General features: G+C 32.7%; 2 protein-coding genes across 5 annotated transcripts in view; one reads left to right on the top strand and one right to left on the bottom strand.

Annotated features, from left to right (window-relative positions):
- The window catches only part of GIGYF2 (GRB10 interacting GYF protein 2), a 93,107-nt gene that overhangs the window by 27,565 nt on the left and 39,193 nt on the right, over positions 1-26,349 (bottom strand). For all 4 annotated transcript variants that reach the window (XM_087725646.1, XM_087725648.1, XM_087725645.1 and 1 more), the window contains one exon: positions 6,575-6,754. In XM_087725646.1, the coding sequence (XP_087581772.1) occupies positions 6,575-6,754 (180 nt within the window). The remainder of the gene's footprint in view (positions 1-6,574; positions 6,755-26,349) is intronic.
- On the top strand, positions 14,391-25,173 carry KCNJ13 (potassium inwardly rectifying channel subfamily J member 13). The gene is made up of 3 exons (XM_087725650.1): positions 14,391-14,588; positions 22,482-22,962; positions 23,801-25,173. The coding sequence occupies exons 2-3, from the start codon at positions 22,485-22,487 to the stop codon at positions 24,418-24,420; spliced, it is 1,098 nt and encodes a 365-aa protein (XP_087581776.1). The 5' UTR covers positions 14,391-14,588; positions 22,482-22,484; the 3' UTR covers positions 24,421-25,173.

The following is a 26,349-nucleotide window of genomic DNA, read 5'->3' as shown; positions in this document are numbered from 1 at the left end:
CTTAACAATCTGTACAATTCTTGCTTAATGACAGCAAGTGCAAGTGCTGGAATTGCCATTACTAAATAATGAGATCACCTGACATCATACTATACAACCACATCACTTCGCAATAGCAATTACATTCCAACTGCTGTTGTTAATCAAGGACTACCTGTGTCTTGTGGACTACAACTAAGGCCACAAGAACTATATCAACTCATCACTCAGTTAATGTCCCAGTAGTTTTATTTAGTCCACAGAATTGCTAAACCTCATTATCTCTTCAGTCATAACAATCAATTTCTACTAATAGGATAATTTCACTAGACTATGAAATCTAATAGCTCATTTTGGTGAGATTATAAAAAAAAACGTTTACTTTCCTTTGAGATCTGACACATACATTCTATCACTCCACAAAAAGAGAAATGAAATTCTTTTTGTTATCTACTCTCTACTCCAAATAGACAGTCACCTCTTTCTCTCTACTAGTTGTATTCCTCTTTTTTCTGGAGTTTGAAGTATGGTGTATAATCTGTGGCATCTGATTCTATTATAAAGTCACTCCTTGCTTTGGGATGAGGTGCCAGTAATAATGTTCTGTGAAAATATATGCGGTTGATACATTTATTCCAAACTTTAGCTTTGAAGATGACTATGTAACTGTGACTTAATTTCATAAGAATGAGTAGGCAGAGGGTGGTAAATTATATTATTGTATATTCTAGGAAAGAGGTAACATTTTGAGGAAGGTCAATATCTCTGATTCTGTAGTTTTTAAAAATATAATTTTAATATATATATTTAATATAATTCTTATCAAAACCTTTAAACAAGGTAAAACTAAGAAACTATAGGAAGAAAAACAAAAATGAAAAAATCAAAGAACAAGTGCAAGAAAAAAAAAGTTGAAAAAAGTAAAAATGAAAGTAGCTTCTGACATCCCACACATCAATACAACTGTACCCGGACTTGGGGCTCAGAATGTGTTAAGGTCCCATTATTTGGCCTTAGTACTAATTGATTAATCATCACAGGTGCTGTTTCTACTTATTTTGTGGATGCTCCTATTGTTTTAATGTTTTTTTTAATTCTTTAAATTGTTTTATAATTTTGGAATGCAAGTTGCCCAAAGTCGCTTGGTTGAGATGGGCGGTTATAGTAATTGAATCAATAAAATAATTAAATGAATTTGGTCTGTCTAAAATTACTCATACTGCTCTTCTTTCTATAATGTACACTGTCTAATCAAAATCCCCAACCCCATTTTTGTACAAAAAGTCCATAACAGGTTTCCAGTCATCAATAAGTATAGAGAATATCTTTTCTCTAATCATTCTATAATTTTGAATGCAGCAATATTCCATGTGTCTGAACGTTAGCCACAAGCTTTGGTAACTCAGTTTGTGGTCATCAAAAGTGGTAGCTTACAATTAGTCATCGTGATAGTAGCTTTTGAGTTACTTTAGTTAAAAATTATTTATTCTTGTTGACTAAGTGTAAGGCATGATTAAATAAGCTTATAAAGAACACACAGTTGAATGTATATTAAATCACATATGCTTGAAGTGATCAATGATTATATTACTTGTAGTGAGTACAACCTGCATTTTATAAGAACTTATTCTTTTATTACTTAATTTCCCCCCTTTCTACTGTGTCTTATGACATGGCTACATAGCTCAGGATCAAGGAACTATATTTAATATTAGCTTAAGCAATCAATTCTGTGAATATATAACTTAAATTCAGATAAAATTTATCTTTACGATCTGTACTGGAATAATTACATTATAATTAATATAGGTAAATGTATAGCTACAGCAAAGGTTTCCTAGATTGAACATCTGGAATTTATTTGAGTCTGAGTTTTAATATTTGAGATAGAGGAGCTTGAAATAAACTCTGTGTTGTATCACTATACATATAAAAATATTTCAATACCATATAAGGTATCTGATAGCCAAACTGATACAACAATCAATATTTAGAATATTAACTAATACAAATCACGGTTCTGTTTTGCATCAATCGCTTTCTTTCAGTCTAACCCTCTCCTACGTTGTGCACTCTCCTAGCATTCCATTGGGAGAATAAAAATGTTATGAAAATTCTCCTTTAACTACTACTTTTCAATCATGCAGCATAGAAAGAAACAAAAGTTTCATAGCTGAGGGTACAGAAAGCTCAACTTTGAATATGTCACTTTATAGACTCCCTATTAAATAAGAAATATAAATTATGCAGTAAATATATAAATAAATAAATGCATATTACATAAATATAACAGAAAATAAGCTTGGAACTTGGAATGTTGGCATGGAACTTACTAAAGATCAAGGCTCTACATTAGTGATACACAGCTATTCTGATCTGTGGAATAGCTTTTGTTACCTCCACAGTGCCTATCCAAGTGCCTAACCCAAGAAAGGCATAGCTACCTCAAACATCTTTACAGTCAATGTGCCCATGATAGACAAAAGTACCTTTCATGTTTCAGATCAGACTAGCTCCATATCTCCAATGTAAATTAATAACAAAATTATTAATAGAGCTAACAGTATTGTACAACAGCTTCAGAGAAGTTGGAGAGGAAAGATTCTGCCATTTGCCCGTACTATGTGGAGTGTCTCAGGGTTTGATGCTCTCTCCTTTCCTATTTAATATCAACATGAGAGTGCTGGGTGAGCACATCTGTCATCACGGTGAAATACTATCAGTATGCTGATGATCCCAATTTTACATCTCTGCCCCGATAAATGAAGTGATTGCCAGGAAGACCTTATTCTGATGGTTAGAAGTTGTAAGGGTTTGGATGGGGAACAAAGGCTTCAGTTTAAATTTGGCAAGACTGGGAAAGTTTTGGAGCCTGACAATTCTAGATATACAGTATTGGTGTTGGATAGGGTAGGGTTGCACTCCTGATTTGTGCAATCTAGCATTCATGACTTCTGCTTGAGGAGCAAGTGGCATTTGTGGCTAGAAAGGCCTTTGAACAGCTGCAGGTTGTGCTCCAGTTGCACCCATTCTAGGATCTGGAGGCTCTGTTCACAGTTATCCTTGATCTTGTTACATCCTAGTTGGACTACTTCATATGCTCTACATGGGGCTGCCCTGGAAGAGTATCTGAAGAGGGGACTTCTGGCTGATGTCACAGCGAGATCGGGCACGTGGAACTCTCGTGTTGAGCTCTCCCCACTGGAGCAATAGCAGTAGACTTATATACCGCTTCATAGGGCTTTCAGCCCTCTCTAAGCGGTTTACAGAGAGTCAGCATATTGCCCCCAACAATCCGGGTCCTCAGAAAGGAGCTAAAGCCACCCTATAGGGGTGGTGAAGAAAAAAGGGGTGCCTTGCAGGTTGTGTAGAGCAGTGGTCTCCAACCTTGGCAACTTTAAGACCTGGCTAAAAGCTGGCTGAGGAACTCTGGAAGTTGAAGTCCACAGGTCTTAAAGTTGCCAAGGTTGGAGACCACTGGTGTAGAGCATCAACTCTTCTGCTTCACCCAACAAAAAGAGGCAGTCATCATGGCTGTCACGAAGCTGGGACAGCCGAGGCAACAAAGAAATGTGCAGGTGTGGTGTAGAAGAGCAGTGACTGGAGCTGGGTGAGAAGGTTCTTTTTTATTTAGACCTTAACTTTAAAAGAAAAAAAGAAGAAAATCCAGGAAAAGAGACTCTTAGAACTATTTCTTAAAGCGGCGAACAACCATAGAAAGAAAAAGGGGAGAAAAAATACCTTTTAAAACATAGAAAATTGGATTTTTAAACTGGGCAGGTGTTGTTTTGGACAAGCATTATAAAATGCTGGAATTATCTACCTGAATAGCCAACTTTGCTTCCATAAACTGAACTAAAATTGGATTAATCCATTTATCAGACTAGAAACAATGCTGAAACTTAGGCTGAGGGTGCAATCTACTGGTGAATGGAAAATATACCAAACACCTACAAGCCTGGGAAAATTCCTGGTAAGAGAAATAAACAATATTCATCTGGAAGACTGTGGTAATACTTATTGTTCTTATAACTAACTCTTTAGGATTACTGGAGACCCTATTGTGAGAATAAAGAAGACTCTTAAGTAAAGTAAAGTGACTTTTGATTTATGGAAGCTGCCTGGACTACTTAAATGGAACTGATTAATAATCATGAGATGTAAAGAACTATGATTATTGAACTTTCTGAGGAGCAACATTGGACTTGAATAATACCATTGTTTTGGGACTATTGAGTAACAGCGAGACTTACTAAAATAAGACAAGATGCTCCATCAAGGGGAAATGAGTGAGATTTCAAAAGAGATGGCGTTGATGTTTCAAAGCATTAGGGATACCATCACAAAGAATCAGAGAGAGATAACCTATTGTAAGGCATAAATGGGAAAATAGAAAATATCCTACAATTGATAATGAATGAAGATAAAAGAGTGCAGGAAAGAGAGGAGACAGCAGAAAGAATGGAGGAAAAGATAAAGCAGACAAACCAGCAAACGAAACAAGATAAGAAGGAGAAGATGATAAAGATAGTAATGACTGAAGAAATATACCAAGGAAAAAGTACTTTAAGAGATTTGAAATGGAATCGTACAACCTGGAAGATACCCATATTTTTCGGACTATAAGACGCACCTAGATTTAGAGTAAGTAAACAAGAAAAAAATAGTTTTTGGCCTCTGTGCATTCCATTTCCATCCTCCCTGGCCTCTAGAAGCACTTTGCAGGTCAAAAACAGGCCTGTATTAAGTGTATAAGACACACAGACTTTTCCATCCATTTTGTGTGTGTGTGTGCATCTTATAGTCCAAAAATATGGTACTTATGAAAGGGAGATAGGGGTTTGGGTGGACACTCTGGAGACTTAGCAGCTTAGGAGGATAGAGATGGGAGAAATATTCAGTGGTCATGACACAGATGCTGATAGAGACAAAGACCCAAGAGAGGAGTATGGGAGGCAAGCTAAAAAACAAATAAGAACTGAAGTATTGAAACGGGAAAGAGATGATAGATAGAAAGGAATTATTATTTTTCCCCTCTTTTTTTCTAATGTAGTGATGGCCTGATTAAAAACTAGAATCGAGGTAGAAATAAGAATACACATCTTTATATAAAGCAATAATTAGATGGAAAGATTGGAGGTTGAAAGATGGTATTATTATGTACACTCAATAATATCATTGGCATTAAAATAGAACATTGAAATATTGAATAATTACTCTAAAACAAACATGTATATCAATACTAGGATTATATGTTTGATTAATGTAACAATCACTATTGTTGTTGTTGTTGTTGTTATTGTATCAAAATGAATTATACCCAGTAGCCACACTGTTCATGTATTGATATTGATGTATATTTAAAAAATAAAAATTCAATAAAACCGTAAAAAAAGAGTATCTGGAAGCTTCATCTTGTGCAGAATGCATGGGTAATTAAGTGTGCTTCTATAACAACACACATTACATCTCAGTATTGCAGACTGCATTGGTTATTGGTCTGTTGCTGGGTCCAATTCAAGGTATTGATTTTGTCCTTTAAAACCCTACATGGCATGAGCCAAGGTTATTTGAGAACTCACATCTCCCTGATTACATCTACTAGGTCCAGCAGAGAAGGTATGTTATGGTTCACTTGTTAGAGAATTTCATTTTAATCTATTTTAAATTTCTGGAGGTCCTTCAAAATCTGGTTCTGTCAGCAGGCCTGGTGACACAAGAACTTGTAAAATATTGAGATCCAGTGTAATTAATACCTGCCAATCTCTTTCATTCTGGGTTTGTTTTTTTTTGCACTTTTTATTTTTAAAGTTTTTAATATTAAATTTTTAAACTTTATTGTACACCACCTTGTGTCACTTAATTAATGGGCAGCTGTATAAATATGACAAATAAATAAGTTAACAACATTAATATTTCATAAGGAAATATATTCAGTTCAAGACCATTATAAGCAAAGTATGCTAAAAATGTTTTATAGCTGAAAGAAAAATTGGAAGAATCTCTATAATGGAGCATTTTCTAAGACAAACATGTCTTAGACTTCTTTTCAACTAGCAGAATTTCCCCCCAAGTTTTTTAACCTCAGGATGTATCTTTGATATTTAGGTTTTACTTCTTAATAAATGAGATTGCTTGTCTTTTTGTTAAACAAGATCTTACTAAATGAATTATTCAAGTCTTAAGCAAAACTTTCACATCTGATCATCATGTGGTACTGATTCAACTTTTTAAAATTCTATTTAAGCTAAGAAAGACTGCTTTTTTTGTATTTTTACTGTTCATATTTGATGTCAGGAAGAACACAATGAATTATTCTCTTATCACAAGTATTTCTTTCCACACCAATCCAAAAACCCTGGAAATACTTCTCAGGATCTAAGGTAAAATAAATAAATTTGAGAACACCTTGGAAGAAAATGAATTTTAAGGCCAAGAAAGCTGTCATTGCCTAGTTATTTGTAAGTGTTATTTGCAAAATATGATTTAATCCTCCACTAGACTATCAACACAGTCATATCTTTTTGATTTTCTTTTTCTCTTGGTTAATTTCTAAATTGTGTACTGACTTATTTATTAGCCTGAATTGCCTCACCTGGACTATGAGGTCGCCACCTCTCACCGTCCCTTCTCGAACCAGCAAGTCGCCAACCTCCATCATCCTCTTCACCATTTTGTTCTTCTCTGAAAATGCGCCAATTTTCACTTTCAGAGCGTATAAATTCATGTTTCCTTCCTACTGTTGCAGTTCCAGCTTCTTCAAAATTTGGTCTCACTAAAAAAAACAACCCTATTTTGTGATAAGTATGTATAACATGAAATAAATTTGGCATATAAACAAAAGTGTACAATTATCACATCACCTTTGGCTAAAAGTATAAAAGATCAAATGCATATTTCCTTGTGTTTGCTTTAAAATTCAATGTTAAGGCAATTTTCATTTTTCATAGGGGGAAAACAAGCTGTGTTTTCAAAAAGATTTCATAAAGCCGTTACCACACAGCTGCAACATCCATCGAGGAGCATCTGCAAAGTTTGTTTCCATAAACAAATGCCACCTGATGTTCACCGAGATTGCTTTATCATAGTTGAGAAGTATCAAGATACTATTCCTGGTCACACTGAAATTTACAATGGCACAAAGATTCTGTTGTTTTTCATATGGGAGGTGTTTTAAGAGCTGCATCTAGTTTCTGTTTAAAGTACCTATATAATGTTATTCATCCCAGTCTACTTGCCTACATTAAGTCAAATCTAGAAACAGCATTTGTAAAAATGTGCATCAGAGGCAGCTACATGAATTACTGTATATCTTTTATCATTGTGTACAAAATGCTACATTTCAAATAATATAGTAGTGGCTTAAGAATAAAGAGGGTATTTATATGTGGTTTGGGTATAATTTATTTATAGATAGCTTTTGTAGGACATTGAAATAGTCACGATGGAGACCTGTTTGCATCAATGTAGGGATCCATTGGAGAGAGTTGCTGCATATGAAGTGAATGCTGAACAGAATGTGGAACAGAAATGAGTTTGTAAGAATTATACTGTATAACCTTCTGAAAATGTGATTTGCAAGGAAAGTAATGATTTGGCTAAGTAACATAAGAGTACTTGGAACAAATAAAAAGAATACAAAAAAGGAGTTAGTCAGAGATCCAGAGCTAGTGAAAGATAGAAGAGTCATGAGGTTTTGAATATCTTTTGGTAGCAGAGATCATGAAGAAAAATGGACATGAAAGAAATGGAAATAAGTGGCTGTGAAAGTACCATGACTGCAGAAAGAGACAACATGGGGCCTATTTGAAAAAGTATTACAATGCTGATTAATCTCCCAAGATAATAAATGGAAAGCAGATGTACAAAATGTGAATGTGGAAGTTGCTTGGAGCAAAGTGACAACACCCACCTCACAGAATTGTTGTGAGGAAAATAGGAGGAGGAAAGTGTGTTGGATAGGTTCACCACTTTCAGTAATTTATAATAATAATAATAATAATAATATTTATAATAATATTTATAATAATATATATAATATAGTAATAATAATATATAATTATTAATTTATAATTATTATTATTAATTTATAATAATATATATAATATAGTAAATAATAATAATAATAATAATAATAATAATAATAATAATAATACGTTACGACGTCCTAGGCCCCTGGGTGGGGCCCGACTAGTAACCAATGCCAAATCTGGCGAAACAACTGGCCGCTGTGATACAATTGTATAATAATAATAATAATAATAATAATAATAATAATAATAATAATAATAATAATAATAGGGGCATAAAAAGGGGCAAAATCACTGCATGTGAGGGAATTAAAATGCCCAATGGCCAACTAATTAAATGCAATGAAAATGAAGCCTACAAATACTTAGGCATTCTGCAGTTGGATAACATCAAGCATGGAGAAGTAAAAACTATTGTCAGGCGAGAGTACACCAACAGAATTAGGAAAATTTTGAAAACTAAATTGAATAATAGCAGTAGACTTATATACCGCTTCATAGGGCTTTCAGCCCTCTCTAAGCGGTTTACAGAGAGTCAGCATATTGCCCCCAACAATCTGGGTCCTCATTTTACCCACCTCGGAAGGATGGAAGGCTGAGTCAACCCTGAGCCGGTGAGATTTGAACCGCTGAACTGCTGATCTAGCAGTAGCCTGCAGTGCTGCATTTAACCACTGCGCCACCTTGGCTGGTGGAAATACAATCAAGGCCATAAATACCTGGGCAATACCAGTTATAAGATACACAGCTGGTATAGTTAACTGGACACAAGCTGATTTGGACATTTTGGACCGAAAAACCAGGAAACTAATGACAATGCACTACAGTTTACATCCACGTGGTGATACTGATAGACTATACCTGCCCCGAAAACCAGGTGGCAGAGGATTATTACAAGTGAAGCAAACAGTTGAAGAAGAAAAACATGCACTGGCTGACTATTTAAAAAAAAGTCAAGAACATCTATTAATCGAAGTAAAGAACAAAAATCTATTGAAGGTCCAACAGACGAAACAAGAATACAGAAAAGATGTGATAAAATCAAGAATGGAGAGTTGGCAGAACAAAGCACTGCATGGCCAATTTCTGGAAAAAATAAAAGATAAAGTGGACAGTGAACAAACTTGGTTATGGTTAACAACAGGTACATTAAAGAAAGAAACAGAGTCACTAATCCTGGCTGCGCAAGAACAAGCTATCCGCACAAATGCATTAAGGCCAAAATCGAAAAATCCTCTGATGATGCCAAATGCAGACTTTGCAAAGAAGCTGATGAAACTGTTGATCACATACTCAGCTGCTGTAAAAAAAATTGCGCAGACTGATTATAAATTGCGGCACAATTCAGTAGCACAAATGATCCATTGGAATTTGTGCAAAAATTATAATATTAAAACAGCAACAAACTGGTGGGAACATCAGCCTGAAAAAGTCACCGAAAATCAGATGGCCAAGATCTTGTGGGATTTTCGTATACAAATGGACAAAATACTGGCGCATAATACACCAGACATCACACTGGTTGAGAAAAATAAGGTCACAATCATAGACATCGCAATACCAGGTGATAGCAGGGTCGCCGAGAAGGAACATGAAAAAATTGCAAAATACCAGGACTTAAAAATCAAAATTCAACGACTATGGCACAAACCAGCAGTGGTAATTCCAGTAGTAATTGGCACACTGGGTGCTATTCCAAAAGCACTGGAATTACATTTAAAATAGTTAAAAATTGACAAAATCACCATCAGTCAAATGCAAAAAGCCGCACTGCTTGGATCTGCACGCATATTACGAAAATACGTTACGACGTCCTAGGCCCCTAGGTGGGGCCCGACTAGTAACCAATGCCAAATCCGGTGAAACAACTGGCCACTGTGATACAATTGTATAATAATAATAATGGCAGATACAAACAAATGCAATAATAGAGTGCTAAATCTATCTATCTATCTATCTATCTATCTATCTATCTATCTATCTATCTATCTATCTATCTATCAATCATCAGCATATTGTACATGTACTTGCAATATATGAAAATGTCTAAATAACATAAAGAATACCACAGATGTATACTATTGGAAAATATAAAAAAGGATACTTAATAAAATGAGGAAACAAAAGACACCATGGATGAGAAAAATGAGAGAAGGATTGCTGCAAATAATAATGAAAAAGACAAATGCAATGCAAGATAGTAGCAGTCAAGAAGAACATGAGATGGTTAAGAGGAGTGAAGAAAATGCAGAGGGATTTTGATAGAAATAAAACTGGTTTGAAAATAGGTGAAAAAGACTAAACAAGGAGAACCCTGGAGTGATTGGAATTAAAAATAAAAGTGATGAAATGATTTGGATTGAAGCCGAAGAAAGGGAATGTTGGAATAAACATTTTAGAAACTTGTGTCAGAGGTATCTTGTAGAGTTGAGTTGAATTGAAATAAACACTAGAAAAGTTAATGTTGAAAAAAATGGATGAACAAAAACCCTTAAAAGTTGTGAGCCTGTTGAAAAATAATAAGGCTACATTTGCAAATGGCATTACTAGAAAGACATATTAAAATATGTAGTTTGCTTGAGAATTAGTTATGTGATTTCTTCATCATATCTGTGAAGGCTGCACCTCTACCTCATGACTAGAAGAATATTATTCTCTGAATAGAAGTATAAGAAACGGCATTGGCAGAATTCTAATTAAAGGGATATAAAATGTGATAATGAGCAAAATTTGAGAAGAGAAATACAATTTTATGCTAAGCAGCTGGTAAACAGAACTTTTTTCTCCTCCACAGCGGGTCACTGAAAAATGAATGTACGAATTTTTTTTGTTGATTTAGAGAAAGCATATGAAAAAGTAAATAAGTTGAATTATAGAAAATTTTGCACAATGTTGGTTGATAAATATGGTAAGATCAGTTTATGACTGAACAAAAATTTTTATGAGAATAAATGGAGTAGTTAGCAAATAGTTCAATATTGACTAAGGAGTAATGTATTTACGGATGCACATGAAAATGTTAGAAATACATTGTTTGAGAATGAGAAGGTATGTGTGATGGCATGGCTCCGTAATTAGTATTTTTCTTTCTTCTATATTGCAAAAAATAAAAATATTACAAAGATGGATGAATACTTAATGCCTTGGTAGAATGTTTACTAAAGATGGGGAAAAGGTTGGAGAAATTTTAATATGTACAAATGCTAACAGAAAGATAACAGGATAGCATATAGATTGTTGCAAGAAATAAAAGTAAAAATTATTGTGTAAAGGAACTGAGAACTGCTCAGAAGAGACAAAAAAATGAAAATAGGGTACTTAGGAACTATGAGTGATAAAATAAAACACGATTAACAAGTGCTGAATAAATGTGGAGTGAATAAAAATGAATGTCAAATATGAGAACGGTACATTGAGGTGGGTTGATACAGAGAGAAATGAATAAATGCAGCTGCAAAACAAATATACAAAGGAAGCATGAATACATTGAATAGATAATTAAATGAAGATGTATTGGTTGGATGGAGCCAATCTTTAAAAAAAGCAAACCAGTGATGACTTTAAAGAACAAAAGCAATAAATGAGGAAATTTTGGGGTACGTAGTTTTCAAAAACAAAAAAAGGTACAGAAGGATAAAATAAATGGTGTTATATTAACTACTTTCAGTTATTTATATATTTCTTTTATTTTTTTCAAGGCTTTAAATTTTAAGTTTCCTTTCTGCACTTTGCATAATATTGTTTATCTTATAAAATATGATATTTGTGTTCATTTGTATGAATTGTTATTCTACTTCTGCCCAAATTCAGTAGAGTATAATCCCATTTTAGGGAAAGCTTCAGTGCCACCTTATTCAGTAAATCACATTTCATTAAAATTAAAAGAAATTTGGGGTTGGGCTTAGCATACCTATATTTATAACTAAAGCACTAAACAGTAAGTTGTATTAAATTTACTGTAATTTTCTTCTGAATAAAAATGGATGTGGCTGGAATATATGACTCTTAATTCTGTAGCAATACAAATTTGTCCATCAACAGTATAGAAGCTTTATAAAACAGATATAGAAAAATTGGTATGGATGACATAATTTTTCAAAATCTATTTAATAAGATTCAGATGTATTATGCTGTGAAGTTTCTAGAAAGTGGGAGGCCAACATACTCAGTGGCTAGTTAACTCTAAATATATGTACTTAAATTTCTGTAAACATCCATGAATTTTATATTCCTAGTATGTTCATTTTATTGGGCTTAGATTACTTGGCACGTGGTTGGTGTTTCGCCATGATTTCCCAGGATGAAAGGAAAAGAGAAAAAGATCTGTGACTTTGCCTCAAACTAATTGACTGGACTTCCTGAGGAGAAGGAGCAGTTAAAGGGCACCTGCATTCCATGTCTGACCCAAAGCCTGTGATGGTGTTTATGGAAAAGTTCAGATACAACAAAGACATCCAGCCAACAAAGTCTACAGCTATGTAATTTGAAGTTTTAAAAGGACCAACTTCAAAGTGTTGTATTTTGGAATACAAACCTTTCAGAACTTGTTTATTGAAGGTTAAAAAAAACTAGGATAGCAAATAACAGTGTCAACAATCTTTCTATACGATATATAAACACCCATACTGTTTTCCTCTATAGTAACAAGGAGGAGGGGTTTCCTGACAACTTTCTTAATTTGAGATAATAAATAGCATTTATCCAAGGAAATATATAAACAACAAAAAGTTGTAAAGCTGTGGAAGGTTTTTTTATGGGAAAATTATACTGTGTACCTATGAAACCATGTATACAATTATAATTACTGTAACTATAATTTCTAAAGTGCATTCAACCACATTTTAACATGCATACCATTGTTCATTTCTGTTTCTGAAGATATAATCATAACTTTTCAACTATACATGCTTTTCCATAGAATTGTAGGGAGTATTCCGTAGTATAATCTAATTGTACACAACTTTCATACGTTGCACAATAGCCAAGCCCTACCACATATACAGATCAACATTTCACGGTATCTCTCAAATTGGATTAAAGAGATTAGTGTATGGAACTAATTATTAAGAACACATGTAAGGAAAAAACATACTATATAGAAAAGTTAGGGAAGTAATCTGTTGTAGTTCCATTTGCTTGAATGAAAACTATCTCCTTGTCCTTGTAGATACAAAAGTCATTGTGCCTACCTCAGTTTTATAGTGCTATGTCTCAACATGTATTAACACTTTTTCTACTAATGAAATAAAGAATTAATGATTTATATTTTGTGGATTTTTAAAGGAAATACATGGGAGAGATTTTCGGTTTCTAAGTAGCATTATATTGGTCTACATTAATAATTTTCACAGCAGGTCTTCCGTAGTTTTACTGCAAACAATCACAGTCTTTGTTTCTCAGATCCTCTTAGGTCTGACGTTCGATCAAAGTCCCTACATTAGCAACTAACTAAAGAAAAATGTGAAATGCATTATAAAACTACTGACAGATCATATAAGTAGTTCTAGATTGATAGGAACCTCATTGTAGCTATTTCTTTACTAGTCACTAATTAATTAGATTTAACTAATTCCAGATACCACAAATTTTAAATGCTACATAAACATATCTCAACAAATCTTGTAAATGTTTCTAAAAAGTGGCCATTGTGGGCCTCATCTGAGCTATTTTTTTTACTAATCAGATTACTCTAGACTAATTCCACACAGTATAAAGTCTGAATGCCATAGATTTATTCACTGTAAAATTGTGCTTCATTTTGTGAAGCAATTATGTTCCATCCTCATAACACTTTTCTATTAAATCCAATAAAGACAATCTTATGAGCAAAGTTGACTTTAGGAGCAAAATATAGAATGATTAGATACTAAATCTTGGAATATTTGGTTACAAACTATTTAAAGGTAACAAATCTGTATCAATCTACAAATGATATTATTTTCCAAGTCTAAGATAAAGCATATTTCCAGCTCTTAAGATTAAAAAAAAAAAACTAAAAGGAAGAAAGTGAAACGGAAAGTACATCTTCACCTGCCTGCCTTTTGTTAGGAAGAAAATATTTTTAGTAGTGTGAACTTTATGAACAGTACCCTCAAGAAAATGAATGGAAAACAATTCTGAGGAATGTCATTCCTTTGAACCAGCAAGTAAAGCTTTAAGTAAGATTATGCAAACCTAAAAGCCCTATCCTGATTAAGAGAAAAAAATGCACCCCTTTCTCCAAGTAAGGTCTTGTGTATTTCTCCATAGCAGCTAGGTTATTATTGGGTAAAGAAAGTTCTAACAAATCAGCATTCTTTTCCACATGACCACAGCTAATTGGCCCCCCTGCAGATGAAATGACCAATCAAATCAGCTTCATATGAAAACCAACCCCCCACATTATATACTGTGGAATGAGATCTTTAAGCCCATTCTGAACAAATATCCTTCCAAACTAGAAAAACTGGTTTTTTTTTCCTTCCTACCTTTTGGACCACTGTATACAGACAGATACAAGATCTTGGTGCATATTCCATATTCAAGATACCCACCTTTCTCCCTTTCCCTGCCACACAGATAAAAGCTACAAAGAAACGGGTAAGTACAGAATGCTAACAAAACATATTAAGTTTTCCAATTCTGTGTTTTAATTTTTCCAAAGAAAAACTTCCAGTATTTAATAATTTCCAGTATTTCAAAACCTATAAAGATTTTTTTTTCCTTGCAAGTCATGACTATTGATAGAAACATTAGAATAAAATATAGCTTTCCAGTTCAACCGAAGTATAAAGCTCGGCAGTTATCACAATTGATTGCCTGAATTAAATTGACATTATATGATAAAATTGCCAGTGAAATCTATAGCCATGTGAGCATTATTTTATGGTAAGATGTAAAGTGTATAGTTCTTTAATAAGAAATAAAACACAAGCAATTATTTAACAATTATGTGTTTGAATATTGGAAATGTGATTATTTTCAGAAAAGCTAGAATTTTATATAGTATAATAGTGCTTAATAGTTAAATTTCAAGCTCTACTCAGTGAAGTTTATCTCCAAAGGATTGTGAATCTTTACGTTTTTATTTGAATTTCAATATGTCTTAAAGAATTTAACAGCACAAGAATTTTTCCCTAAATCTTCTCCATTTCTTTTATTTTCAATAATAATTTAAGTGACTTTGGAAGGTGTTTTTTAAAAACACATATTATTCTTTACTCCACTGAATGCAAAACAGTGGAAGATGTGATGCAGATTTAAATTAATTTTTCTTTGGCTATTCAAATGACCTCATATTATTGAAATATCTCATGCCAATCTGCTGATAGAAAACTTTAAAAATAAATCTTCAGAATTTTATCATTCAGTTCACAGATCTTAAACCATATTGATGTTTAAGGAACATGGAATGTATATTAAACTTCCTTGCTCACACAAAACAATCAGTTTCTAAAAGATACATAGTTAGAACAAGACAAATTAACATTGCACATATTTTAATTATGCATAGCAACATTTTCTGGGGGGAAATTACCGGCATTGGAGTAAAAAAAGTTTTACAATTGGGTAAAGTTGTATGTAGTTGTTTTAAATCTGATGGTAAAAGATTGGTATAATACTGGTTATACTATTGAATTTGTAAATTTGCTTACCTTTTTATATTAAAAGTATATCTTACTATTCTCAAGAGTTTATTCAACACAGCATATCATTAAAAAGATAAAGTTAATGAGACATATTCCATGTAAGACTAATGACATTTGAATGTATCTTATTTACCTTTTAAATCTATAACTAATAGATTTGCGTGGTTTCAATTTGCACCAACTTAGATTCATTCCATCTCAGTAGAAGCTTAGTGACATTGGTCCTAGTTATTATTTGGATAGTAAACCACAATGAACTGAAATATTGGAAAAACTTTTGAGAAATAAAGCATAGGCCAATACCATTGGTTAAAAAAAAACCTCAGCATAGATTTGAAGATTCAACTTCAAGATGAATTTATGCCTACATCTACTTTATCTTCCATGGCTCCTGTACTTTATAAATTACCACCCCACATATGTATGAAAACAGAAAATAATTCAAAATGTGATATATAATTCTATGAAGATATCTAAGAATTTGTGCATACATGCTAATTTCTGGTTTTATTAAGCAAGATTATTTAACACATGCAATATTTACTAATAGCTGAGCAACATCAGGAATGGTAAAGAGGGTGACAATGGGAGGAGATAGTACTCCCTGTAAGCCATGTGTAATATTTATTATGGAATGGGTAATGGAAGGTGGGGAAAATAGTGTCATATATCACTGAGCAAATTTGATTTTAAGTGAAAATGTAAAGTATTATGTATTATGTACAATTTACTTAATAGCAATGCAACATATTCAGAATAACATGACAGGCCATTAATAAATAGAATTTACTGTAACACTATATCCTTAGAACATTGTAGTAAAACTTCAGTCCAAAGCTATAATTTTAACTACTTTCTGTAAATATGGTTTTTCCAACCAATTTCATTAAGAATTATACACGTAACAAATAAAAGTCAATACGAAGTATAAAAGTTACAAACAAAAAATACAAAAATGGAAGTGGGGATTAAAAAGGAGGGGGAAAGGGACAAAAATTACTCTTCTTCGCCCATAGCTCATATCTTAAGTAAAGAAAGCAAAATCAAAATGCTACATATATCAATATTTACCAGCAAAAGTCCAATAAGGGCAACCAGATATACAGTAACTTTTTTCTTCTTTTAACCCTGATCAAACAAGCCGAAAGCCCACCTTATACATCTTCCTAGATTTTTAAAAAAATCTTTGTTGTCTTCAAATAATGGGCATTTTTAAAAATAGTTTGCTACTTATTTGTATTTCAAGGCTTTAGAACTTTAACAGGTTTCTCTTGATCTGTAAATAAAATTAATCATTTTATCACCTCTACAAAAAGTCCTTCCCAGTCTTAGTAGAATCTTAGCCAGAGGAGAAAAAAAAATATCCATATCAATTTTCTGATGTAGTATATTTTTATCTCTTTTAGGGAATAAGTCATCCATCAAAACCAGTTATATCCCTTTAAATTAGTTTCATAAACATCAATTGCAACTTGTTTTTGTTTTATAACTTCATAAAACATGTTCTGTCAATTTCATGAAGTATCTGATCCTGGCTGCCTAAAAACTTGGCTGAAAGATATTCAAAGTTTGCACTAAGAATTCTCTTCATTCTTTGTTAAGAATGATGAATTAAGAACACAGGTTAATATTCTTCCAGCAACAGCTCAAAATATCACTTTCTTCAGCCAATAGTATTTTTGATAAATAATAAATTCATTACTTATTAAGGTACGATGTAATATTCTGGCAAGCACCTGAATATGAAAGTTAAGCTGGAACTACTATAAATACTGAAAATATCATTATTAAAGCAACTAACATTTTGAAGATGGAAAAACATTTTGAGGGATTAATTGGACTATTACATGTTAAGGAAAACATAATTTCACATGCTATGAAAAATATTTCCTTCACAAAACAGTGTAGCGTCTAAATAATTTTATTTTCAAAGTGACAGTTTAAAGATATTTTTAAAACCACATTTTGTTAATTAAATGATGCAAAGACTTTGAATACAAAATGCTTCAAACTATTACAGATGAACAGCTGTATTATTTCTCTTAAAATACTGTGCTCTGATTCTGAATTATCTAAGCTTATTTAGCTGCTTCAATAAAATATGATCCATTATTCTTGCTTCCGTTTTCTGGACTCCATTTTAACTACTATATGTTATAGTTTGTTGACATATCCAGTTTTTGTGTATTTATGCGAAATTTAAAATTGCTTTCTGCCAATTAAAGTAGAAAACAGAAAACAGTTAATGACAAGAGATGGCATTCAATTATTCTTTGATTTAATTATTTTATGTTCTATTTATAGAACCATAAATGTTTAGCATTTGGTTATATGTGAAAATGTTCTGAATGTTGAGCTTTTAACTCAAAAAAAGACAGAAGTGTCACATCTGCTTCCAGCAGATCATAGCTTGAATTATTATTATGCATAATGTGGCTACTGGAAACTGTCTTCTTTGCTTAGAACTCTACCTATAACCTCCTCTATTTTTGGAAAATCTCTAGTTTTGGATGATTCTGCTGAATGGCACTTATTGTACAGGAAACAATGGGAGAAGATTACTCAATATTGGAAAATAGAGGATGAATGTGTAGTTTAAACAGTGAAGGAAATATTCAGGTGGTTCCCAAGAATCTGTATTGGGAATAATTAATTTTAAGATGCAATTTGGAACCAGTACACAATAAAAGCACAATGTCTTTAGAATTAGTGTCCTAGTTTTTTTCCTTGAAAACATTAAATTCAAAACTGCTATACTGCAAAACACATACAACCTCCACTATTATAATACATGAGATGAATGGCTACCATGTCAGCCATTTTGTAAAAAGAAAATGTAGCCATTTATATAAATGCTTATTGGTCAATTCTCAAAATTCCAAATGTGTCAAAAAGATAGTATTTGTGGACACTACTCAATTATACACAATGATATAAAAACTGTGAAGAATATTGTGAGGAATGTCCAAACTGAATGCATAATTTAAAAACTGGCTGTGTCATTTAAAGTCAATATGTATATAACAAAACAAAGACAAAAAACCCAGTTACATATCTACTCCACAACCAAAAACACTAAGATTATGGTAGGATATTTCAAAGAAAGTATCAACTGTCTGGCAAGTGAAAATGACAAAAAAAATTGTTAAGAATTTTTAGGACAGGGATAAAAATAGCTGTTTTGTAAATCTGTATAACAGATGAAAATGAAAGATTATATAGAATTTTGAGAACTATTTCTCAAATCACAAGTGTAAAAGTGCTGTTAAAATTATCCCCTTAAATTAAGCTTCTGAAATGACTGAAATCTTTGAGTGAAATCCAGTAGTGGAAGAGAAAATGCTTGTTTATTCAGATGCTCTTGTTTCTCTTGTACTATTTAAAGTAATCTTCTACTATTAATTTGTTTCTGACTCATATTGGTACATATCAGAATTTGCTAAAATTTTGGATAGATTTTGCATGTTTGAACTTGCTTAAAAGGGGAACATTTTGTAGAAGGTATTACTCATTTATCTTGCCTTAATGCTGGCAAAGTTGTACCAACAGTACACCCTTACCGCCCAAAGAAAATTCCTAGCACTTATCTCTGTCCAGCCCCTTTCCTTTATCCAGTTCATATCAATACAAACAAAACATAGATAGATGGATAGATAGGTAAGTAGATAGGTAGGTAGGTAGGTAGGTAGGTAGGTAGGTAGGTAGGTAGGTAGATAGATAGATAGATAGATAGATAGATAGATAGATAGATAGATAGATAGATAGATAGATAGATAGATAGATAGATAGAACATATCAAAAATGGAGGGACACAAGTGAATGTTAGAACTCTTTGTTCACTTCTGAGCACAGGACCACTAAAATATCACAATTCACTTTAACTGTTCCTAGGAGTTAATGAAAAAAATGTTAATACACTAACATTTATTTTAGTAGGGACCTGTTGTGTACCTCCAGATCCTACAAAATTTATAGAAGCAGTTTACTGGTCTGCTGGAAATACACAGTATATGCCTTAATTATGTTTGGCCTATAATGTCTGCTAGATAAAGAAACCAAAATCTTGAAAATTTCATTACGTCATATATTATTTTTTCTACATTGATGAAAGCTAGACTGAATCAATGTGAATTTAGTAACAAAACTGCACATTTTAATAATTTAATGATAATTTAATTCAAAATGGTTTTTTTACTAGTTTCATTCTCTCTCCATCTTTAGCTACTTAAAAAAGCAGAACATATCTTTACTACATAAATAAGGAAGACCCAAATTTTAATAGATTAAGTGATTTTCAGAGGTGTAATTTAAAATATAATTGATGAATAGCAATTCCAAAAACTCTTTTATCAAGTGTCCTAGCTAGCTGCAACACATGAAAAATAACAAAAAGCTTAAGAGGCCTAGTGGCCTTAGCTAGAGACATCTATAGTAATACAATACACACTGTAGAAATTGTTCTTTATTTCTGATAAGAACTTAATGGATATGGCTTATTTACTTCGCTGAAGATTTCCATATTCCATATTACAATTTTAAAACTATATAAACTCATATTTCATATAATTAAGCTATTCATTTGTTTGTTTATATTTCATATTTTTAAACCAACCATCTCCCTCACAGAAGGGCTCTTAATGGTGTACAATATAACTGATAAATAAAACATATAAAAATTAACATTAGTTAAATTAGGGTTAACATTTTAAAATTTTAAAACACTTTGAAATTCATACCATTTCTGAATAGAAAAACTTTTTAAATCAAGGGACATAACTTATTCTCGGATGAAATTGAGGCACAATTCTAAAGTCAGTTTTTTTGCATTGCTACTATAGCATAATATATAAAGGTACTGTGCTGTGAATTGTATAACTTGTTAATCTTGCTTTTGCTACAAATACAGAGCCCTTACCTGTAATATAACAGTAATAATATTGACTTATTTTATATAATTGTTGCAAATATAACAGTCTATGAGTTACTCTGTTAATACGCAAACAAGTAAATATTACTGCTATTATTTTCATTGTTCCATCAGATTATCAGTAGGCCATAGTTTTGCCTTCAATATTCCCAGCTACAGACCATTGACTTTTATGGATACATATTCCAGTTTTTTAAATACAGATTCCAGAATTTTTAACCTTCTTTGCCACTTATGTAAAACAATCTTTTTTTGTGATTCTAGATGATCAGACTTCAAACGCACTGTATGACAATATGAGGCATTAATGGCATCTAAGCAACTGCTTATATTTTGCAGTTACTGGACTTTATTCCTTATCTTTAAGAATGTGTTAGTATGTAGCGGAATCTATTTTCATAGATTTCCTCATAAGATTGATAAAAATATGTTTAAATCTATTAGTGATCACATTATGCCTCTATATGAGCCAAGGTGGCGCAGTGGTTAAATGCAGCACTGCAGGCTACTGCTAGATCAGCAGGTCAGCGGTTCAAATCTCACCGGCTCAGGGTTGACTCAGCCTTCCATCCTTCCGAGGTGGGTAAAATGAGGACCCAGATTGTTGGGGGCAATATGCTGACTCTCTGTAAACCGCTTAGAGAGGCCTGATAGGCCTATGAAGCGGTATATAAGTCTACTGCTATTGCTATATAAGATTAAAATATAATTTAGATCTATTGATCTACTGATCTATTGATGTTTAAAGCAGTTTTAAAATATAAACATATTAGATAAACTATGTTCAGCTTATGTTCATAATAAGCTATTCTATTCTTTAAATTAAAGAATAAAAGGAAAGGACAACTGATGAGTGTTTCTAGAGTAGTCTAGCACTACAGAGGGAAATAAAGAGCAGAATATTAAACATAATTATATTTCAAAAGAAGTAATCATGAGGAAGCAAAACAATGTAATTTACAAGTTACTAAGTATTTCTAAAAATATTTCGTTTAGCCTCACCAAAATCTCTAATTTTGAAGAGCACGAGCAAAATCTATACACTGCACTGTGTCTAAGTACTACACACTATTTATTTACATGGCCTTCTTATGCATATGTGTCATTCATATAAAGAACAACTGATGACAACATGGAAACAATGAATATTCCAAAGTCTCTAATAACAAGAAACCATGATGAATATTTCTTATATTTCTGAAATTATATGAGCTCCTTTTAAAATATGAATGAGCTTATGACATGGAATTTAGCACTAGCATTTTTTCCTCAGGACTTCTTAATAGTTTATATAACTGCATAATATTTTCCGTATTATTCTCTGTCCCCTTTTTAATACAGCTTTACATCAGCAGTGGCCTGAGTATGTTCAGCAGAAGAGGCTACATCCCAGGTACCACAATTCTAGACAATAAGAATACCATGGTTGGAAGCAGTGAAAATGTAGACAGAAACTCATAGAAATTTGTGAGGGAAATTTTATGCAACAGGTGTGAGATGACAGCCTTAAGATTGCCACCAAAAGAACAGAATTTATAATATTACAAATAGTTATTATCAAATACTTTGTTTCGTAAACACATTATTTAATTCAGATGATGAACACTTGCAATACTCCTTTTCTACTTTAGAACTAAACTTTCAAACACACAAGTAAATCTAAATTGGCTAACATTTCTAAATTGAAGTCTGAAAAAGTTATCTGACATTTAGGATTTTGTTTTGTTTTTTAAGGTAACAATTATTCCATCGTGACTAACCTGGCTCTCCAAAATTAATTTTCTCAGAAGTGCATGTTTTAAAACTTCCTTGGCTAGCTGCATGTGGCATCCAGTCCACTGCCAATATGTCAGAATCTCTGATCATCATGCAAATAGATAAACAAGTGTCCCACAGTTTTTTACTTTTCATTTTCAGAAGATGAGGACAGAAGCAATAGAAGGCAACAACACTAAACCTAATGCTCCTCTTCTGACTCAACGGTACCCAAGGATGGTCACTAAAGATGGGCATAGCACGCTCCAGATGGATGGTGCCCAAGGAAAAGGAATTGCATACTTAAAAGACGCTTGGGGAATACTAATGGATATGCGCTGGAGATGGATGATGTTGGTATTTTCGGCTTCTTTTGTCCTCCATTGGCTTGTTTTTGCAATTCTATGGTACTTCTTAGCTGAAATGAATGGAGATCTGGAGATTGATCATGATGCCCCACCTGAAAACCATACTATTTGTGTAAAGTACATCACTAGCTTTACAGCTGCTTTTTCTTTTTCACTGGAGACACAGCTCACAATCGGTTATGGCACAATGTTCCCAAGTGGAGACTGTCCAAGTGCAATTGCTCTACTTGCTATACAAATGGTACTGGGTCTAATGCTGGAGGCTTTTATCACAGGTAAATAGATGTCAACTTCATAACTAAGTGTTTCAATAGTGTGGTTTCATATGAAAATTCTGTTGTGAAGTTAGAAAAGAGAAAGAAGGAAAAGGCTGTGCTGCTGACTATTAAAATTATTTTCAGAACAGCTTGACAAGCTATATTTCCATTTAATGTAAGTAAAATAATAGTACAAAGGATTTTAAATTAGCAGTGTTATCTATTGTACAGATGGGGTCCGCCCCCACAAAATTAAATGGTTTTAAACTAACAAGATGCAAAGCAGCTGTACAAACAAAGTAAATCCTACTTAGTTCAATAAGACATTTCTCTGTAAATATGCTTAGTACATTTTTAAAAAAAATCTAAAAAGATGATTATACATACTGGGTTATTTTGAACTCAGTATATATTACAATATAAGCAAGCATTCTTCTACAAATTATATTGCATAGCTATATATTTTTTGGTCAGTATCTGTAATTTTCTATTATACATATATTCATTGTAAATACACATATGTATTTATAATAATGTAAAATAAAACAATAAATAGAAAATTAACATTTTCATATTACTTATAATTAAACAATGGTTTATCATAATAAAATTTATTGCAACACAAATCTATTGAGAGATGATACAAACATTAGCTTTAAAAATTACATCATAGGAAATAATAACTCTTGTCCTAAAAATAAATATTAACATATTTTAATCAACATTTAAAATTTATATTTATATTATTCCGCTTCAAATAATGTGATATACTTATTTGTGCTTCATTTCTATCAACTTGCACCAAAACAATCACATCTACATGCATGATCTATATTTAAATTATCTTTTTATCTAGGTGCATTTGTAGCAAAAATTGCCCGACCAAAGAACCGAGCTCTATCCATCCGGTTCACTTATCTTGCAGTGGTGACACACAAAGAAGGAAAGCCATACTTAATGTTCCAAGTGGCTAATACTCGCCCAAGTCCACTCACCAGTGTTCGGATCTCTGCAGTTCTTTATGAAGAACGTGAAACTGGCCAACTGCATCAAACTACTGTGGATTTTCATTTGGATAGCATAACTTCTGAAGAGTGCCCATTTTTTATTTTTCCCTTAACATATTACCATTCTATTACACCATCAAGTCCTCTAGCCATTCTTCTACAAAGGGAGGCTCATCATCACTTTGAGCTAGTAGTCTTTCTTTCAGCCACCCAAGAAGGCACAGGAGAAACATGTCAAAGGAGGACGTCCTATCTCCCATCAGAGATTGTATTATATCATCACTTTGCCTCTATGCTCGCTCGTGGTGCCAAAGGGGAGTATCAAATCAAAATGGAAAATTTTGATAAAACAATTCCAGAACTTCCAGCAACAGACACTAAAAGTTCAAAAAGGACTGAAATGGAGATTCGCATCAATGGACAGCACATTGACAGCTTCCAAATCTGTGAGACACAGATAACAGAATAAACTCTGAATGTGTGCCACTTTTTAAACACAACAAAATGCCACTATCACATCAATGCTGTCTTTATCCTCTCAAGTTTCTCATGTTTGTTTTATTCTATGAGTACCTTCGACTTCAGAACAATGTGCAGAACAACGAGCATATTATCCATTGTACTGGATGAGCCACTAAGAACTGCACAAAAAAGTCAGGGACAAGAACCATTGCACAAATCCTTAGAAAACAAGAAGAAGAAGAAGAACAACAACAACAACACTTCCTGCCAATTTCAATGGACTATGATTAAATCTGCACTGACCTAAAATAGAAGACTGTTAAATCCAGAGAATTGTTCAAGGAATTAAATGAAATGAGAGTAAATACTATGGAAAAATGGGCACAACTTTATTAAAGATATCTCCTCTAAAAAGAATGATCACCTGAAATTCTCAAGTTCCCATAGGACCTCAAATTCACCTTTCCTTGCTATACAGTTACAACAGAATATGCTGATGCCTAAACATGCTATGAAGAATGTTGCTAGTATTTTCTGTGGCACTGAAATTGCAATCCTGCTGTGCTTGTTTATTAAGGAAAAATCGCAAGCATTTGCCAAATCTCTTTGTTCCAACAGCTAAGAACAAGTTCAACATCCCTAGGCAGTTTTGTGATGAAAATGAACGAGAAGAATTTTAAGACACATTGGGCACTAATACTCTGCATTGAGACATTAACAGACATCAGGAAACATCAATCTGTATTCATAATTATTCTGTCAAGAATAATTCTTCTTTTTCTGTCTTGAAAGATAATTCCATCATCAGAAAGTCCTGCATTTCCCACAATTATTTATCTTTTCATATTACTATGTTCATTAAGTGCAGATAAACATTAGACTTGACAAAATAATTGAGCAAACATGAAATCTAATTACCAGACTTTGAGCATTAGACGTTATGCCAACTGATTCATGATTATTACCAGACCAGTTTATCAGAACTAATACTGTTGCTGTTTCTAAGTTTAAAAGAACCATTTGGTGGATTTTCAACTTTTTTTCAGCTGGAGAAGTCAATAAATTCCTATGTATACACACATAAGAAAGACTACAAAGCATCATCAGAACTTCCAAGTGCTTTTATGTAAAGGATAATTAAAAGATTCTTCTCAGAAGAACATGGTATAGGTTTTAATAGTTTTATTTTCAAATGGCTTTATTTCTAACTTACGGTTATGAAGAGTTTAGCTTTTTTGCTCTTGAACCTGGATAAATGTATTTATATGTATATACTGGTGTTGCTGTTGAGATTTGTTTTATTGTTGCGATTTGTTACCAATTATAAAGTACTTTTTATGAAGCTTATTCTTATTCCCAAATCTAAGGAATGGGTTATACCTGACAATTATGGAAGCTATGATCTACTGGGAACATGGTAGGGCTCTGGACAATTAATTAATTTCACAATTATATTAGCTGCCAATTCAAAGCTGCTAAGTTTTTAAAGCATATGAGATCCAATATTTTATTAAGGTTATTAATGATATTCATGTATGTAATCTTAAGCGTAATCATACCATATTCTCAGGATGGAAAAATGTGTTTTACAATTGAGGAAAAGAGATGTGAGTTATGACAAACCATGCTTTAGAAAAAATAATCTGGAATATCATCACAATAGACCACTAAACTCATGTTCTCTTACAATGTTTTGGAAGTAATTTTGCCCTTATCTGTGCTGAGATTTTAATCTTTTCATTTACTGAGTACTGTGATTATGGCTTAGCTCAATGCAGAAACCAAACAGCAATAGTAATTATCACTTTGAAAATTCATTAAATTGCATTTGTACTTTACCTTTTTATCGATCATTTTAAACAACTGTCTCCCTTCTACATTGTAGTGATTATGAAAGCTTTTCCTTTTGATCTATGTACCCAATTTTTATCAAATT

The sequence above is a fragment of the Thamnophis sirtalis genome, unplaced genomic scaffold, assembly GCF_051295495.1.
Source record: "Thamnophis sirtalis isolate CommonGarterSnake01/CBP01778 unplaced genomic scaffold, rThaSir2_p1.2 scaffold_11, whole genome shotgun sequence".
Lineage (NCBI taxonomy): Eukaryota > Metazoa > Chordata > Lepidosauria > Squamata > Natricidae > Thamnophis > Thamnophis sirtalis.
Note: the sequence above shows the minus strand (reverse complement) of the source record. Positions and strands in the feature narration are given on the sequence as shown.

Excerpts from the sequence above, each read along its gene's own strand:
- KCNJ13 (XM_087725650.1), top strand. The coding sequence starts at position 22,485 with ATGAGGACAGAAGCAATAGAAGGCAACAACACTAAACCTAATGCTCCT. Across the intron at positions 22,963-23,800 it reads GCTGGAGGCTTTTATCACAG|GTGCATTTGTAGCAAAAATT; the intron begins GTAAATAGATGT and ends CTTTTTATCTAG.